The sequence below is a fragment of the Poromitra crassiceps genome, assembly GCF_964638095.1.
Source record: "Poromitra crassiceps genome assembly, chromosome: 11".
In the NCBI taxonomy this organism is placed as follows: domain Eukaryota; kingdom Metazoa; phylum Chordata; class Actinopteri; order Beryciformes; family Melamphaidae; genus Poromitra; species Poromitra crassiceps.
In genome coordinates this window covers 20,617,799-20,635,594 of record NC_139643.1, presented here as the reverse complement: position 1 = coordinate 20,635,594, position 17,796 = coordinate 20,617,799, and the positions used below count along the sequence as shown (strand labels likewise).

At 43.1% G+C, this 17,796-nt stretch overlaps 1 protein-coding gene across 3 annotated transcripts in view; it reads left to right on the top strand.

The window, feature by feature from the left end:
* Positions 1-5,572: 5,572 nt before the first annotated feature.
* The window catches only part of phactr4a (phosphatase and actin regulator 4a), a 62,118-nt gene continuing 49,894 nt past the window's right edge, over positions 5,573-17,796 (top strand). Inside the window, exons 1-3 of one of the 3 annotated variants that reach the window (XM_083646695.1) lie at positions 5,573-5,870; positions 13,113-13,198; positions 17,047-17,091. In XM_083646695.1, coding sequence (XP_083502821.1) covers positions 17,079-17,091 — 13 coding nt within the window. In that variant the 5' untranslated portion in view covers positions 5,573-5,870; positions 13,113-13,198; positions 17,047-17,078. Of the gene's footprint in view, positions 5,871-6,780; positions 6,818-10,294; positions 10,416-13,112; positions 13,199-17,046; positions 17,092-17,796 lie in introns of those variants that run through there. The other 2 variants (XM_083646697.1, XM_083646696.1) reach the window with 2 other exon arrangements.

The following is a 17,796-nucleotide window of genomic DNA, read 5'->3' as shown; positions in this document are numbered from 1 at the left end:
CAAAAGAGTAAAAGGATTTCTCATAGCACTATGCCACCTGTGCAAAAGAACCTATAACACTCACAATGTTAACCAAATGCGTCAACGCAAAGTCAGTCAATCTCTACAACGCAACAATGTCACCAAATGTATAGCACCTTCTGATCATTGTGTACTGTAAACCCTGACACTCAAAATTCAAAGTATATTTGCATCCAAACTAGTATTGCTGTCAATGTAAAATATTTCTTGTACACACAAATATATGGGGGAAAAAACATGTCCCCCTCCCCCTGATATATATATATAGCCTATTTTCTTTCTAAACCTAAACCAAAAAACAGCATTCATTGAATCCATTAAAGATAACTGCTGCGGTGTACACAGTATTTAGCATGTAATGATTTACCCCATTATCAACTGTGTCAATGCAATCTGGAAATGTACATAGCCAATTGAGAAAAATTCAATCTGTTTTGACTGGCTTGTGATAGTTGAAAATTGCATCTACCCAATGACAATTGTATTTAGTGTTTTCCATTTTGTGGAAACACAACTGAAATAGTGTAGTGGCCAATTGCGTGTGGGGGTTTGAGTAGTCTCTTAGAACAGACGAGTTGGCTTCCGCAATTTTCAAATGCTTCCGCCATATCGTCTGTAATTCGTGGGGGAGAAGCATACGCGGATGTTGTCGAACTTCCTTCCAGTCTGAAGGTTTTTTCCCAAACTTCCTTGTGCATGTAGTCCATGGACCAAAGCCCCAAATTTCACTCATTGGTATCACTCAAGGTGGCAAAATCTAGTCACATTTTTTGAAAAGGTACATGTCCATAGATGATATTTTGGTATGATAACCTTTGCTAAGTGGTAGCTTTGTCACAGTTATCAGCACATGAAGTTAACCACTCCCTACAATAAATTGGTATCTAGGCGCTGGTGCATATCCTACTTTAGGCTCATTTTCAGGACATTTACTCATGTTTTATGAAGGCATGGTTGGTCTAATTTTAAAGGGTAGACTCATAGGTTCATTTAAGCACAGTTGTGAGTTTGTCTAATAAACATAGAGGTCACATGGGCTCTTCAAAGTGTCAACAACATTCGTTTTTGCACTGCCCATGTCCATGTCTCGGAGGAAGCATGGAGCCAGTTTCAGCTCTCCCCAGATCGGCAGAGGGTGGAGCAGCAACCAGGATAACTAAATAAAAAATTAGCACTAATGGGGGATAAAAAATTTGGGAAAAAAGTAAGATTTTTTTTTTACTGTTTAATATTATATTTGTGATAGTGGTGTTCTGTTCAAATAAAGGGACACGATTGTCTCTTTCTTTGGATCAACGTTTGGTGTCATTGAGGGTTAACTGTGACTAATATACCACTTGGGAAGGTTTATCAAGTTGAAATATCATCTAAAGGTACAGACCTTTTCAAAATACAAAACTAGAATTTGTCAACTTGGATGGTACCAATTAGTGAAAATTCTGGCCCGGGTTCATATTCTACTTTAAGGCCCACAATCAGCCTTCATGGTGGGATAATATGGGAAGATTATACATTTCCTGAATTGTTACAGTCCTGTGAGTATTTCAGGTTTTGTTATTTGTGTCAGTGATGTTCCTACATGTCACAATGCTCAAATAAAGACTATAGTTTAGGCGGAAATGGTGCAAAAACGAATGTTGTTGACACTTTGAAGAGCCCATGTGACCTCTATGTTTATTAGACAAACTCACAACTGTGCTTAAATGAACCTATGAGTCTACCCTTTAAAATTAGACCAACCATGCCTTCATAAAACATGAGTAAAGGTCCTGAAAATTAGCCTAAAGTAGGATATGCACCAGCGCCTAAGATACCAATTTATTGTAGGGGGTGGTTAACTTCATGTGCTGATAACTGTGACAAAGCTGCACTTAGCAAAGGTTATCATACCAAAATATCATCTATGGACATGTACCTTTTCAAAAAATGTGACTAGATTTTGCCACCTTGAGTGATACCGATATCTGGTCTGGCCCATGGACTAATGTTCTGGGGGTGTAACGTACAGACTGTTTAGCTGCATTCGCCGGATGTAGATGAGACAGTCTGTTTTAAGAGACTAGGGTTTGAGGCACTGTTTAGAACAGGGGTGCCCAAATTCTGCATGAAGGGCCAAAACTCAATCTGGGTGAAAAATAAACGTTGTGGAATTACATTAAAATGTATTGTGTTTTATAGAAAATTAACATTCTAAATCTAAAATAACATTTCAATATAATAATCTACTTTTTATCTGTTTGGTAATTGTAATAATTTGCAATTGGTTATATATATTAAAAAAAACATCTGCATTTGTGGGGAGCTTAAACATTTAAACACCCAATTAAAAACAGTTGTATTTTCCACCTTTGGAATCAAGAGAGAAATTTGACTTAATTCACAACTTGAAAAATCCTCAAGGTACTTTGAAAATCAGCTTTATTGTCCATCTTTTGTAAACAATTTGCCATGACAATTTGCAGGGATGCAATCTCAGGAGTGAACACAGTAGTATCCGCAGCCACATTCAGACACTGTTTCACAAAGTCACCACATGAAAAAGCTTGTCCACCCTTTGCAATCAGTGCAGATATCTGATAACTTGCCCGAGTTGCATTCTGGATTAAAAAAATCTGGGAGATTTTTTTTTTTTTTTTTTTAAATCCGTGGCGGGCCAAAACAAACAGAGCGCGGGTCAAACTTGGCCCACGGGCCCCAAATTGGGCACCACTGGTTTAGAAGAATGAGGATAGATTTTCAGGAAATGCATCTACAGGAAGTGATTGAGAAAAGGCTTGATCATCACAGGTCATACGTCTAGCAAAAAATAAAATACCCTTCATGGGAAAGTGCAAGGAATGTCAGCTTTGGTTTTGCATGCAATGTCCATCAATCAGACACCAGCCTTCCAGAAACTAGAGTGCAGGTGGGGGTATTGCAGCAAGCAGGATTAGGCTCCTGCTCCTCAGTTAGCCAGGTAACTAAATAGCCTGCTAAAATAGCAACAACTTGAACATAACTCTAATCATGGGAAATTATGGCGTTTCATTTGTGACTAATGGATGGTGCTGTTTCTGTGGTTCATTACAAAATTGAGGGAAATGTCATCTATTTGCTTGTGCTTTTACATCTGCTGAAGTGTTCTAAATGCATTCAATGCATTCGCCCAATGACAGAGATAATGAACATGAAGTATATAAACATAACCCAGCTCCCCCCACAAAAAATATATGTTGTGTAGGTGAAATAAACCCGGCTCCAAAAGACTTGAGAAAAGATTTATCTTCAAAAGAAACAAAAAGGAAAGCAAACTATATATACACACAAACACACACACAATTATGTATTTTATTTATTTGCACATTTATAAAAACTGAAACGGACAAAATGGAAACAACAAAATAATGCGCGGGTAGAGACAGGAAACCATATGGGCTTATTAATACAGAGGCTAAAAGTTTAAATGGCAGTGTGACGTATATGTATGTGGGCTATGTGTAGGCCTAACTCATCAGAGATTCTAAGCTTGGTGATGCATGTTTGGCAATATTGATAGGTGGTCCATACATGGCTCCTCCTTAGTGTATTGAAAATTGCTTATTGCTAGTGTGACAGTATGGCAGGTGAAGGTGATCTGAGTGTCTTGTAGTATGTTCGAATTTAACCTAAGGGAGAGAGACATGTGAGTAGACGGTTTTCATGGAATTGTGTTGCTAGGGAACAGTTTGAAACCTAGCTATTTCCTATCAGCTAACGTTAGCAAACACTGCAACAGGAAGTAAGCTAGGGGCAATTTAGAATGTTTATGTTGTCAAGTTAAATGGAGTGTATAACACATCTATTGCAGTGAGTCTTAACCCTTTTCATATCTAGGATCCATACTTCACCTATCGACCCCCACTTAGGGTCACCAGATCCCAGCAAACCAAGTGTGGATGGATAAATGGACAAAGAGTTGGTGTGGGACAATGTGGGACACGTTACCAATGCTGAGGTGCAACTAACAATTATTTTCATTATCGATTAATCCGTCGATTATTTTAGACTAATCATCGTCTGGTCTATAAAATGTCACCAAATGGTGAAAAATGAATGGTGATCATTTTTCCCCAAAAGCCCAAGATGACATCTTCAAATAAAGTCTTCTTTTATCCCGATCAACAGTCCACAACCCAAAGACAGTCTGTCATAGAAGAATAAGACATCAGAAAGACTGGAACAAGAGAAAACTGTTTTATTATTATTAAAAAAATGATCTCTCTCTCTGTCTGTCTCTGTCTGTCTGTCTGTCTGTCTGTCTGTCTGTCTGTCTGTCTGTCTGTCTCTGTCTGTCTGTCTGTCTGTTTGTCTCTGTCTGTCTGTCTGTCTGTCTGTCTGTGTCTGTCTGTCTGTCTGTCTGTCTCTCTCTCTCTCTCTCTCTCTCAGTGGTTTGGCTTTTGAAAATTGGAGACAATCAAAATGTGGGACATCATCTCAATATGTGGGACATGGGAAAAGGCATGAACATGCTGTGCAGTGACACACAAAGTGGGACATCTGGTCACTCCACCCCCACTTGATGAGATGTTGCCTTCAAACTCAAATCCGATAAGGAATAGGCTTTGTATCGACATCATACAATGTTTTCCAGAATTCCATCTATCTGGATTGTAGATAAATGACAAACTATGACCAAAGTAACAGTCATTCTTCTGAGAAGGTTCTCGAATGGTGTTTAACTTCTTGTAAATGAAATAATGGTGGAGTTTAAATTCATCCGTTTGCTGGGGACCCCCTGGAACTAGTCTCTTAAAACAGACTGTCTTATCTACATCCGGCGGATGCAGCTATATACAGTCTGTACTTCGTGGGGGAGAATCATGCACCAAACGGAAGAGGAAGTTGAAAGGCGGGACTTCCGCTCATTCGTCCAATCAGAATTTAACATTAGCTAACTAGCTGTATACTGCTGTAGCTATCGTTAGCTAACGCTGATTAGTAAGACGAACGATAAGCTCAGTAACGTTAGCAACTTACCTCATCACTTTCGTTTAACTCTGGAATAAGTGCACGTCTTGCACGAGGTTCCTCCAAGCCGCGGATACATCGTTTACGTCTATCAGGGTCTTCTTTCACCGGTTTCGTCGGCGTAGCTTCCATGGTAATTCTAAAGCCGGGGGGAACATATTTTTCGTGGACACGCGTGTCGTGATTGGTCAGATTCCGTCGAACTTCCTTCCGGTCTGAAGGTTTTTTTCACTACTTCCTTGTGCATGTTCTGGGGGTCTAACGTACAGACGGTATGGCGAGAGCATTTGAAAATTGCGGAAGCCAACTCGTCTGTTCTAAGAGACTACCCTGGAACCCTCTCAAGGACCCCTGGTGCTGATGGTGGTCCACTGGTCCCCCGTACCCTACCCCACGTTGAGAACTGCTCTAGTGGCAGTGGGTGCGCCCTGCTCTTTAGCATTTCTAGTGGTCAAATCTGAGACTGCAGCTCAGGTGAGGAAGACAGTTTGCTTGCTTCCATGTGCGCATGCGCAACAGAGTTTAATCTTCCTAACGCCGAGTGAATAGCAAAATAACAACCAAGTTTAGTTGGCTGGCATTGGCATTTAGTTCAGTATTTTGTTTGAGATTTGTTGCAAAACTAAGGCGAGATACACCGAGCATTATCTCGCTGACGTGGGCCAGTTTGGGCCAAAAGGTGGTTTTAGCAAAGTGAGTTCCGCCTCAGTCTCGCTTTCTGTGGACAGCTTGAACCTGCTGAGATAAAGCCAAGCGCATCTACTAGCCAGCTAACGACAGCTAGTACTACTAGCCTTGTGGATAAGGAAGTCACATACTGGATATGCCATTTCAGATCGACTTTAAATAAAGCTGACATAAAGGTGAGTACACTTTGTGCACAACCTATAGGTACATTCTTTCTGACGTATAACTATATGAGCTAACTGAGCTAACGTTACATGGAGGGGGATAGCCACCTGTTGCTTTTGGCTCTGCGTTAGCACGGATTAGCATTGTTGTTAACGTAGCTAAAGCTGATGTATTTAGCTCAAATAGCTCCTTTTGTTTGTTCAAATTAGAAAAGTAGAAAGGTAGAGACAGAGACAACATCAAGTGTGTATAACGGTTGTGCTCAACTCGGTAACGTTAAACTAACGTTAACGTTATTTGATATCACTCTCTTCAGTTGCTGTAACCAGCCTTTTAACGTTCCCTGTCGTACCTAAAGTCACCTGCCTAAGGTTAGCTTGTGACCGGCATATAATTAGCTAATGTCAGGCCAATCGGAGAGATCAAAAGTACGTTAGTAGATGGTTTGCCCTGTAAACTGATTCGTTAAAAGAATGAGGCTGAAAACATGTTGTGGTTCTAGGTGGCCATCTGTTGTTCTCGGCAAAGCGAGCGTCTTTCAGCTTACAGCACATTGCATTTGCAGCTGCAGCATTAATACAGGGACTAGAGGGAGGTCTACAACTTAAACTACTTTTTCGGTGTCCTAGTCAGGGAAGCAAATACCCCGTCTCTCCCCAGCATTCCAGTGCATTCCAGTTGCAGCCCCTTCTACTTGTTCCAACAAGTTATTGCTGAAAGTGCTCCTATAAGCCCTGTAGGACAACACACACACACACACACACACACACACACACACACACACACACACACACACACACACACACACACACACACACACACACACACACACACACACACACACACACACACACACACACACACACACACTGAGAGCTGTGTGTCGACCAGAAGAGGAACACAAAAGGGGCTATGCTGCTTTATTGTATTTGTTCAAGATAGTCAACACTGTAATCAGGTCAGTCATTTTTATTGTGCTTTGTATAGAAATAGTCCTGGGATCCTTGCAGGCTTTGACACAGATTCCACATCTATTAACTAGCAGAATATGTGTTGGTGATGCAAATTGGATCCCAATTGAACTGTGCTACTGTGGGCAACAGTTTGGGCCGATTGATTGTGAATGTGACGATTCATTGACACTATTACACGGATACAAACGGTGGGAAATAGGCTACACACCGGCTGGGCCCTCATCCTAACTGCAAGCTTGTTCACTCTAGCAGCTGCTTTGGCAGATGACCAGCCATGGTCTGAAGGTAGTTCTCACTTAAAAAAAAAATGGAATCAGCAGGTCACAACAGTGAAAAGTAGCTGGTGAATGAATTTTAAATAAGTCACTGTCTGTGGATGGTGGAGAAGAAGAGTCAGTTTCCTACCCTGGCTGCCAATACACACATTTGACTAGGTAGAAAATGGAGATTCTCCATCTCCAGTACTTGTTTAAATACCGGAATAGTGTGTGTGTGTGTCGTGTGTGTGTCCAGAATTAAGTTGTGTATATATAGTGAGCATTCAGATGTTGTCGTTGGACTCTGTGGGAGTTTTAATCACAAGAGAGTCAGCCATTATCGGCTGGCTGTTGACAGTGGCTCATTGAGATCCACACTGCGCGTTCCCAAACAAACTCCAACTTGGCTCTTTGTTTAGAGATTGCCAAGCCTGCAGAATGAACTCAGCACAAAGGCTGATTGTGCTCCTCTCAACCTGCTGTACTCTGCCCCACTGTCTCATCTGTTGGGAGCTCTTAATGAGCTGGTGGGGGGGGGGGGGGGGGGGGGGATGAATAAACAGAATCAAAAATATAGTGCAGTTACAGTAACACCTTGTGTGAACCATGTTCATTAAGCATGTCAGTTACAGAGTGACCTCTGATCTTTCACACAATGTAATGTGCATCATGACATGTAGCAATGCTGGGGATGTGGGGAAGTATTGCTCGTAATCTGTTTTCACTAAACAGCACTTCAGGTCCATTGTAACAGAGCAATGTGTCTACTAGAGGGATCTGTGAAACTGGCAGTGGTGGCCCAACGGTTAGAGAAGCGAGCTTGTGACCGGAAGGTCGTCGGTTCAATCCCCGGGACCGGCAGGATAAATCTGGGTGGGGGAAAGTGAAAAGGCAGCGCTTGCCCCTCCCTCATTACCAAACACTGAGGTGCCCTTGAGCAAGGCCTTTATTAACCCCAACTGCTCCAGTGGACCTGGTCAGTGGCCAGCAGATCAGACTGTGGTTGTACTGGTCAGCTTCCAGGTATGAATGTCTGTGTGAATGTGAACAGGGCGCTCCTGAAAAAGAGAGCATTGCTCTCAGTGAGACTCCCCCTGTCTAAATAAAGGTAAAAAAACAAACAGTTTAAATAGCAAAATATTTTTACAATAATTTAGAAAGTGGGCGTCTGGGTATTGCGGTGGTGATAGATTCCCTGCCTACCCACATGATGAGGGTCGCAGGTTCGAGCCCTAGTGTTGCCTCCGGCTTGGTCGGGCGTCCATACAGGCACAATTGGCCGTGTCTGTGGGTTGGAAGCCGGATTAAGGGTATGTGTCCTGGTCGCTGCACTAGCGCCGCCTCTGGTTGGTTGGCGTCTCTGTCCGGGTGGAGGGGAACTGGAGGGAATAGCGTCATCCCACACTCCCTGCCGGTCAAGCTCCTCATTGTCAGGTGAAAAGAAGGGGCTGGCGACTGCACATGTATCAGAGGAAGCATGTGCTACTCTACAACACTCCCCATACAGCCGAGAGAGCGGGGGGAATTGACCAAGTACAATGGCCTCAGTAAACACCCATGAGTGACTGACTGATACCCCTTTCACACCAAGGGTCCAAACAGGGTTATTCCCAGGTTGATTTTAGGTATGAAAGGGTTAACCCGGGTTGTCTGACCCGGGTTGCCTGACCCACCTCATTGCGGGGTTGATTTCCCGTGTGAATGGCTCCGGACCGGTCCGGGTTGCTATTTGTTATGCTAATAGCTAGGGGTGCTCCAAAAAATCGATTCTGAAAGGATCGCGATTCTTAATGCCACGATTCCTGGATCGATTCCAAACTCCCAAGAATCGATTCTTAAAATCGTAAAAAAAAATAAAAAATTACAGTGCACCTGAACGCAACATGCAAGATACCGGCTGAATAAGTGTCCACATGTTCATGTCATTTGTGTACTGTACTGCCACGGTGCCACCACCTCTTGCACTTAAGAACTCTGGTTAATGTATTCCCCCCAAAATCTATAAATCCTTCTCAAAGTCTACAGATCCCCCCCAGCCTATAAATCCATCTTATCTGAAGAACATAAGGGGGGAATTCCCCCCTAGTTTGCAAAATGAATTTAGGCCCTGACTGTAATACAGAAGTTGAATTTGAAGTTCAGCATTAATACATTTGTCATTTTTTTGTCTTATATTTACCTTTGTGTGTTATTGCAATATAAAACTACATAATTGAGAATCGATTCTAGATTCTGGAATCGAGAATCGTTGGAATCGAGAATGGTTGGAATCGAGAATCGATTCTGGAATCGGATCGTGACCCCAGGAATCGGAATCGGATCGGATCGTGGCTTAGCCGGATCGGAGCACCCCTACTAATAGCCTAGGCAAATATCACCGCTCCCCCGGTTGTGACCTGGGTCAAGTCTGAATTGTCATGACCAGGAATCAACCCCGCGTTGAGTGAGCGGACTGACTTGGTGTGAATTGACGAAAGCAGGCTTGAACATGAAAGTGGTCATAGTAGTGAGTGAGTGTCTTGACTTTGCCGTCCTCTGACCCCGGCAGGGCCTGCTGCTGACCCAGCGCCTTGGGGGGAAAAAATGCCTGGCCTAGTGCTCTAATACACCCACATAGAAAACTAGAAAAAAGGTGTGAACCTGAACTCGGAGCACTGAAATACCGCCGACGGATCCTCTTACCTAACCTGAAAATCCGGCTGCCATTTAGCCTGTGATTCTTGAAGGTGTGCTCTGGTCTTCTCGTGTGTGCTGGATCCACACAGAGCAACATGGAAGCAGCACTGAGGCGAACGCGGACATGCTCTTGAAAGCCAAGTGGAGGCCGTCACCACCACCTCCTCCACCCTCTGGATCCTCAGTGAAACGTTGACAGACCTATAGGTGTGTGCCCGTGTGCGTGTGCATGATTGGCTCGGTCACGGGGTGCCCTCAGGGCTTAAGGAGCGTTGCATTGTGGGTGCTCGTTCTCATGGTTCAGCTGCTCTCGTTTGCTCACTTTGTTTTGTTATGTGTGCACACAAAGCGGTGTGCACACGTCAAGTCGCCTCTCTGTTTGCTTTCCGGCCTGTCGGAGGGCTCACAGGGAACAGCAGCACAGGGCACAGGGCCCACAGCGGCACAGGGCCCACAGCGGCACAGGGCCCACAGCGGCACAGGGCCCACAGCGGCACAGGGCCCACAGCGGCACAGGGCCCACAGGGCACAGGGCCCTTCAGAGCTGAGAGTGGAGGCTGCCTGGACCCCGGCGCAGGGCTGCCCTGGACATCTGAGAACCAACCGAGCAGAGTCGCAGCGGTGCTGAACTTTGTCTAGTGAATTATTTGTGAGTTCTGCTGCGTATCGACTTCTCTCTGTTTATGGACAGGTGGTTGCAAATATTAACCGGCGGTATGCACAGTAATCAAATCCAACCTTTTTAATTGTTTACTGTCGATGAATTGGAAATCACAGAAGGCGTTTTGATGAGCTGATTTAACACATCTCCTGTGATCATTGATCATCAACACACACAACAATCGCACAGTGATTGCAGTAAGTGCATGTCTTGGCATTGCTCTGTGTCAGATTAGTATGGCCTGCCGTGTTGAAGTGCATTGCTCTGTGTCAGATTAGCATGGCCTGCTGTGTTGAAGTGCATTGCTCTGTGTCAGATTAGCATGGCCTGCCGTGTTGAAGTGCATTGCTCTGTGTCAGATTAGTATGGCCTGCCGTGTTGAAGTGCATTGCTCTGTGTCAGATTAGTATGGCCTGCCGTGTTGAAGTGCATTGCTCTGTGTCAGATTAGTATGGCCTGCCGTGTTGAAGTGCATTGCTCTGTGTCAGATTAGTATGGCCTGCCGTGTTGAAGTGCATTGCTCTGTGTCAGATTAGTATGGCCTGCCGTGTTGAAGTGCATTGTTTTCCGTGGTGCACAGAGCTATAGTGCTGCCTGCAGCTGTTGAGCATGTGCGTGCTGTGCTGTGTGTATATTATAGCCTGGGACTTGCCAAACCAGTTGGATTGAGCCAAAGCTGACCAAGCGATATGTCTGTACTGCTCTGACAGCAACCTCAAACTAGCTGATCCGAAAGGTGAAGGCAGTTACGAGGGAATTTCACTATTGTATTGTGGATAATATTACAGGGTTCGTACGGTCATGGAAAAACCTGGAAAATCACGGAAATGTAAAATACAAATGTAATATTATTAGGTTATGGCCTAATGTAATGCTGTGACAACGTGGTGGTGTTCCTGTTTCCCGTCTCTTGTGTCGAATGAAAAGGATCTGTGTTCCGACCCGAGACAACTGCTGCAACTTAAAACCTTCTTGATGACTTGGAGCCGCGGGTTCATTAACCTGTTGGCTGCTTTTCAGAAGGCCACCGGCAGCAACGGTTTTCCAGATGGCCTGGCCAACATGGCACACAGTGACAGCTAGGGATGGGTATCGTTAAGGAATTAACGATACTAGTACTCTTATCGATACTGCTTATCGATCCGGTACTTTAACGGTACTCTTATCGGTACTTTTGTTATTTTTACGAGAAAAAAATCCCGAAACAAATGGGACTGGTTGTTGTCGGTTCTTTTTGTTATTTTTAAGAGGAGAAAGGGGTGAGGATATAGACAAATTAACCTGGTCACAGTTAGGTGGCACTCATTTATCCTTTCCTCAGTCATTCTCCCACTAGCTGCCATGGTGAAGGGGTTTCTGCTTGGACCAGCAGTAGAGGGAGGAGGGGTGGGGGTGGGAGTGGGAGTGGGCTGGTTCATTGTAGCTGCCGGCTCAGCTTTAACAAAGAAAAGTAGCAAAATCTTAATGGGTGCGTTTTTATTATTAATTTAAATATCCTAAAATATCCTTCTACCACACTGTGCCAATAGCAACATTCAGCTATAGGGAAAGCATAATAAAAATAAAGCAAGACAGTATCTGTCTGCTGTACTTCCCCCCAAATCACTAAATAAAAATCACCCTGCTCTGAAAGTAACATTTCTGAACGACAACTGAGATGATGACCGTCACCTGACGATTTATATCAGACTGTATTTATGATGATGAACACACCCAAACAGCGGGGAAATGTTTACTACTCTCGTCTTAATCATTACCACGTTCACATTATAGTTACCTGATGAGGTAGACTGGGTAACGCAACCGTGGCATCATTGACAGGAGATGATGGAGGGCGAGCTAGCTTGTCAAAAACTGTGCATTTCTCCGTTTGAATGTGATGCACTTTGGTAAGTGTTTAGACAAATTGCTCGTGTTTCCACCTTTTACTAGCGAAGGTTTTATTGCACTTGTGACAACGTGAATTGTCACCATCGACTCGAGTGAAGTACAACCACACTTTAGATCGCTTCGCTTCGTTCTTTCAGCCATTCTTAACGTGTGCTCTGCTCAGTTGCAGTAGTCTATCTGCCTGCTTGCCGGTTCCCTGTTCCCTGTGCTCAGCTGTGCATGTGTGTGGTGGTTGCTCTCAGGCACGCCCCCAGCCCCTCCCCTCTCCTCTCTCAGTCCTACTCCTCTCGTCTTGGCTGGCAGTGCAGCAGCTGTGTCTCTCTCGTCTGACGGAGAGCAACGCGGAAAAGATTATCCCTTTTCTTGTTCGGAAATCGCAAAAAACACATCATAGGCCTGTCTTACGGAGTTGGTGAGATAAAATGTGCAAGATAACGTAACGTTTATTTAGCAATTATATAGCCTATAGGAAATCTATTTTCTTAATTTCTCCACTCCAGACAGTACCGATAAGAGAACCGTTAACGTGAAAGCTTATTGATCCTCCGGTATCCCGAAATCCGGCCCCGGGGCCCGTTTGGTACCGGGTCTCGGTACCCATCCCTAGTGACAGCACTGACAACATGCCACTCACAGTGACAGCACTGACAACATGCCACTCACAGTGACAGCACTGACAACATGGCACACACAGTGACAGCACTGACAACATGGCACACACAGTGACAGCACTGAGAAGGAAGTGGACTTTGTGTAACGCTGGTTTGTTGACTTGTCTGTCTGTCTGTTTTACAGGAGGGCTGTAATCACTTGCTCCAGCCGGAACCAGGAACTACACTGTAAGAACAGCAGTGCTGGGGGCTCCATGGTCTTCAGTAGATGTAAGTAGGCACAGAGAGAGACACCATTTTTCTGAATCAATTAAGTAATTACTATTTATTCTATGTATTATAATACATCATTTTGACTAGGTTTGAAAGCCTCATAGAACATGCCTTTTTTCTATCACATGTTGTGGATAGCATGCTGTTGGGCCTGCCATGCTGTGCTGGTCTGATACTGGACTGCCAGGTTGCACTGTACCTTTTGATTGTGCAGTGTACACATTACAGTCGCCCAGGCAGCGTTTAGCCTGTGTTTTTTTCACAGTCCAAAGTGCAGCCTGATACTGCTGTTGGGACCCTCCCCTTCTAGCCTAACGATCTGACCGCACCTACTGAACGTGACCAATTACAAGCAATGCTATCTTTTGAATTTTTAAGCTCACTTGTTTTGTTGTCGCGGCCTCATACGATTGCTTATCGGCGTCAGCAGCACTCCATGATCACTCCCAGTGGCCATCCTTAGAACTTTCCTAACCGTTAATGAACAGCTACTGTATCTTCACCTGCACACTTACATGAGCACTTGATAGCTACATTGCTACTGGAGACCTCTGTGAGTGTACCCAAACCACAATCAAAAGAGAGAGAGGGGGGGGGAGGAGGACCTCTGTGAGTGTACCCAAACCACAATCAAAAGAGAGAGAGGGGGGGGGGAGGACCTCTGTGAGTGTACCCAAACCACAATCAAAAGAGAGAGAGGGGGGGGAGGTACGATTACGAAAACTTTATTATCCACGAGTGGAAGTTTGTCTCTGGTTCCACCATAGACATGTCTCTGGTTCCACCATAGACATGTCTCTGGTTCCACCATAGACATGTCTCTGGTTCCACCATAGACATGTCTCTGGTTCCACCATAGACATGTCTCTGGTTCCACCATAGACATGTCTTCAAAGCATAAAAGACAACAACACACATGAAATAATGCAATGTGATGAGAAATATGACTACACATTTACAGTACAGTCAACACACATTCATCCACATTCAAAGGCACACCGATGCATAAAAGTAGGCTACGCCTCACGCTACAGGTCAAGTTTACAAATCATAGATCTACGGCCTGTCCAATTCAAAAAACATAAATCAGGACAAAACCTGCTGTGCAAAAAACCTCAGCAAAGTAAAAAGGTAAAAGCACCACCCTATATGCAGTATCTATCTACCGCATCCTAGTTTGATTTATTGCCATGATGACAGCATCTGGGACAAAGGTAACTGCAAAGGATGCTGCAAAGGTGGAGGGCTCGTTCACTGCTCTTCAGGACAGATTGTATTTCAGTCTGATGTTTTGGTTCTTCACTTCTGTAACTGACAAGTGTTGATACACTATTATGACACTTAGGCAAAAAGGGCAAATCTACAGGGTCTCAATGAGGGAGGACGAACACACTAGTCTGTATTTGCCCAGTGTGGCTTTAATCTAGAAAGTAGGTTGCTCTTCAACTGTTCTGTAGAATAAAGGAGAGCAATTACATTTTGTCACTTAGCAGCAACGCCATTGGCTAATGGCTTCTACTCTAAGAGGCAAGAAAATAAGTAATTTTTATTTTATTTTAGTTAAAATACCTGGGTATGCAGTGCACCTATTTAATAATGTATGCCAAACAAATCACAACAATCTAATTTCTTTAGTTTTTCACACTTTTTCACATAAAAAGTTCATTTTTCAAGATTTCATTGATTACAGTAATGTACAGTTTGCTGTTTACAGTTACCTAGTACTATCAAATTTCTACCCCATATCAACCAATCCTATCACGACATGCAGCTGTCAATCAAATCTTCATTTCAGGATAATTTTCTCTTCCAAATGAAGTAGAAAATGGCGCCTAGTGCCTGTCATCTGGCAGAATTCCTATCCCATAAACTAACTACTAACTTGGCCAATTGTTAGAAACATGAACAAAAAACAAAAACTATAATCTCTAAGAATGCAAAGAAATGTAACTGGCTCATTAAAACACGCATTCCAGGAATATTATTTACATTTATAACGATAATGGCGGGCGCCTCCGAGCCTGACAGCCTCCCTGGCTGTCAGGGGTCGTCTCTCGGAGTTTCCAGGCGGGCGGGGAGCACCCATGCATCGGATTGTCCGCTCGCTCCGCACGAAGCAGCCTGGCTGCCTGGTACTCCGCGGATCCCACTCGCGTAGCACGACTACACGCTGAATCCCACCCGATTTGGGGGTGGAACAGGCCAGGATTGGCCAATGCCAAAGCCAGTCCTCAGAATTGTCAAATCAAATCATCAACACCATATATGATCCGCCTCTCAATTTGTTTTCAGTCTGAAACGGACTCAGATGCACGTGAGGAACGGGTTCACCTCCACTTTAAACATTGCCAATAGTTCTTCTCACTGGTCTGTTCTATATGGGCCTCGTGGAAGCCTCCTCTGCATTGCCTAATTGGTTGATAGCCTCTTAATTGTGACAATTGTTTTCTCAGCTCCTTGAAATAAATTCTGAATTGGACTAGCTGTTTTGCCCAAGATGAGAGCCAGAGAGTTGATTGGCAGGTTTTTTTCATGCTGATTAATGCACCATTATGTTGTAACTGAAACAAGCAAGTCTTTCTCCTGCTCCAATCTGCTCCCCATTAGTTACTGAGTAGATCCAATCTATTGAGCGGCCCAGAAAGTCATTGAGTAACTAAGTAACAATGTAAAAGTCCTTAGTGATATTTCCCAGGGCTGTACGTTAACCTTTTTTTTTTGCACATAGCACTGGTGCTACAGAGCAGAGGTTGATCGTTTGTAGCACAAGGCCAAAAAAATGGTAGCATGCACATAAAATGTATGTTACCATCTCTTAAAAACAACCACAAAGTCAAGTAGTGCAGTTCATCACTTAAACTACAGCCCGACCGATACTGGGTTTTTGAGGCCGATACCGATATTAGGGAGTAAAACAATTCTGATATCGATATATCGGCCGATATTCATATACACATTATATTACACAGTTTCTTGCAATGATCCATCAAATATCAAACACTTGACAAAGATATGACTTGACATGATTTGAGATATGTAATGTAGGCAGGATATTTTTCAGCTTGTCAATAAACTTTATTGTCCAAAATGACATCAATGCAATGAAACAGTAAACTTCACTGGGAATTTAATAATTATAAATAACTAGAAATACAAAAACACAAATGGAACAACTATAAATTATAACTTGAGTTAAGGAAAACATATCAAATATACACAACATGCTGTCTATAACTTAAAAAATACAAAAATATCTGCAATATCGGCCAACATATCGGCCGATACCGATATATCGGTTATCGGCCAATATCGGCCGGAAATATCGGTGGACCAATATATCGGTCGGGCTTCAACTTCAACAGGTCTGTGACTGGCAAAGGACATACATGTTGCATACAGGCAGGGCACACACAATCCAAACCTTAACAAGAAATGTGTTTCAAAAGAGTAAAACACGTGTGCTACTGCGCTCAGTTCATTCATAGCATACAGTACATAATATGTAGCACTGTACAGCCCTGCCCATTGCTAGAGCTTTTTTGTGTTCTAAGCTCCTGTCCTGTGCCTTTTATATAATGTAATGAGCTTTCAACTTCCAACATCAGCTGCTCTGGAACATCAGCTGCTCTGGGAATGCATAGCCTTACCCCACCACCACCACCACCACCACCCACCCACCCCAACTCATTATGGACGATTGTAAACGGTGTTCATTCTGTTTGTGCGTTCTCATGTTGATCGACTCAGTTAGACAAACATAAGAAAATAAACGCCTTTGCATTTTTCGTTTGAATTAAAATGCAACTATTTGTTTGTATCTTTCATCGTCGTCCCGTTTGTTTCAGGAGCTGCTGACCGCTGTGCTTTGGACCCTGTGATGGCAAATCCTGGTAGGAAATGTCCCATTTGCTTTGAGATGAATACTTAAGGTTTAACATCTGTAATAATTGTGTCGTACTTTTTAGATTTCACTCTTCATTAGAGCTGGGTATTGGTTCAAATTTCAAGAATCGATTCGATTCCGATTCACAAGGTTGCGAATCGATTAATTTCGATTCCATTCGATTCGATTCCGATTCGATCAATTTCAATATTGATTTGGTTAGTGATACCAAAACGTGTTTTTTGAGCTGTACCCTGAATTACATGACTGTCCAGTTATGTAACACAGGGGTTCCCAACCAGCCAAGTAGATACATGGGGAAAAAAAGTTGCAGACCTGTTGTCAATTTTAATGGTTTTAGTTACACATATATTTACTCACCAGGTGGTGACAAAGGGTAAATAACAGCCTTTTCATCTGTCAATAAAGACACTTTCACAATTATGCACAGTGATTTGATTTCAGCCTATATAATTTCTAAAAGTAGATATTAATGATCAAACATTTCCATTCATGTAGCCTACAGTATTTATGTTTTTGTGTCAACTACAAACATAAATAAACGTCAACTTGAAACTATGTTTCAACTACCACACACAGCATAATATTTTAGCCTGTTTATTTTTATTTTTTTATTTTTTTATTAAAAAAAAATCGATCTCTGGACATATTAATCGATAATCGAGGATTAAAATAAAAATCGATAAAAAAT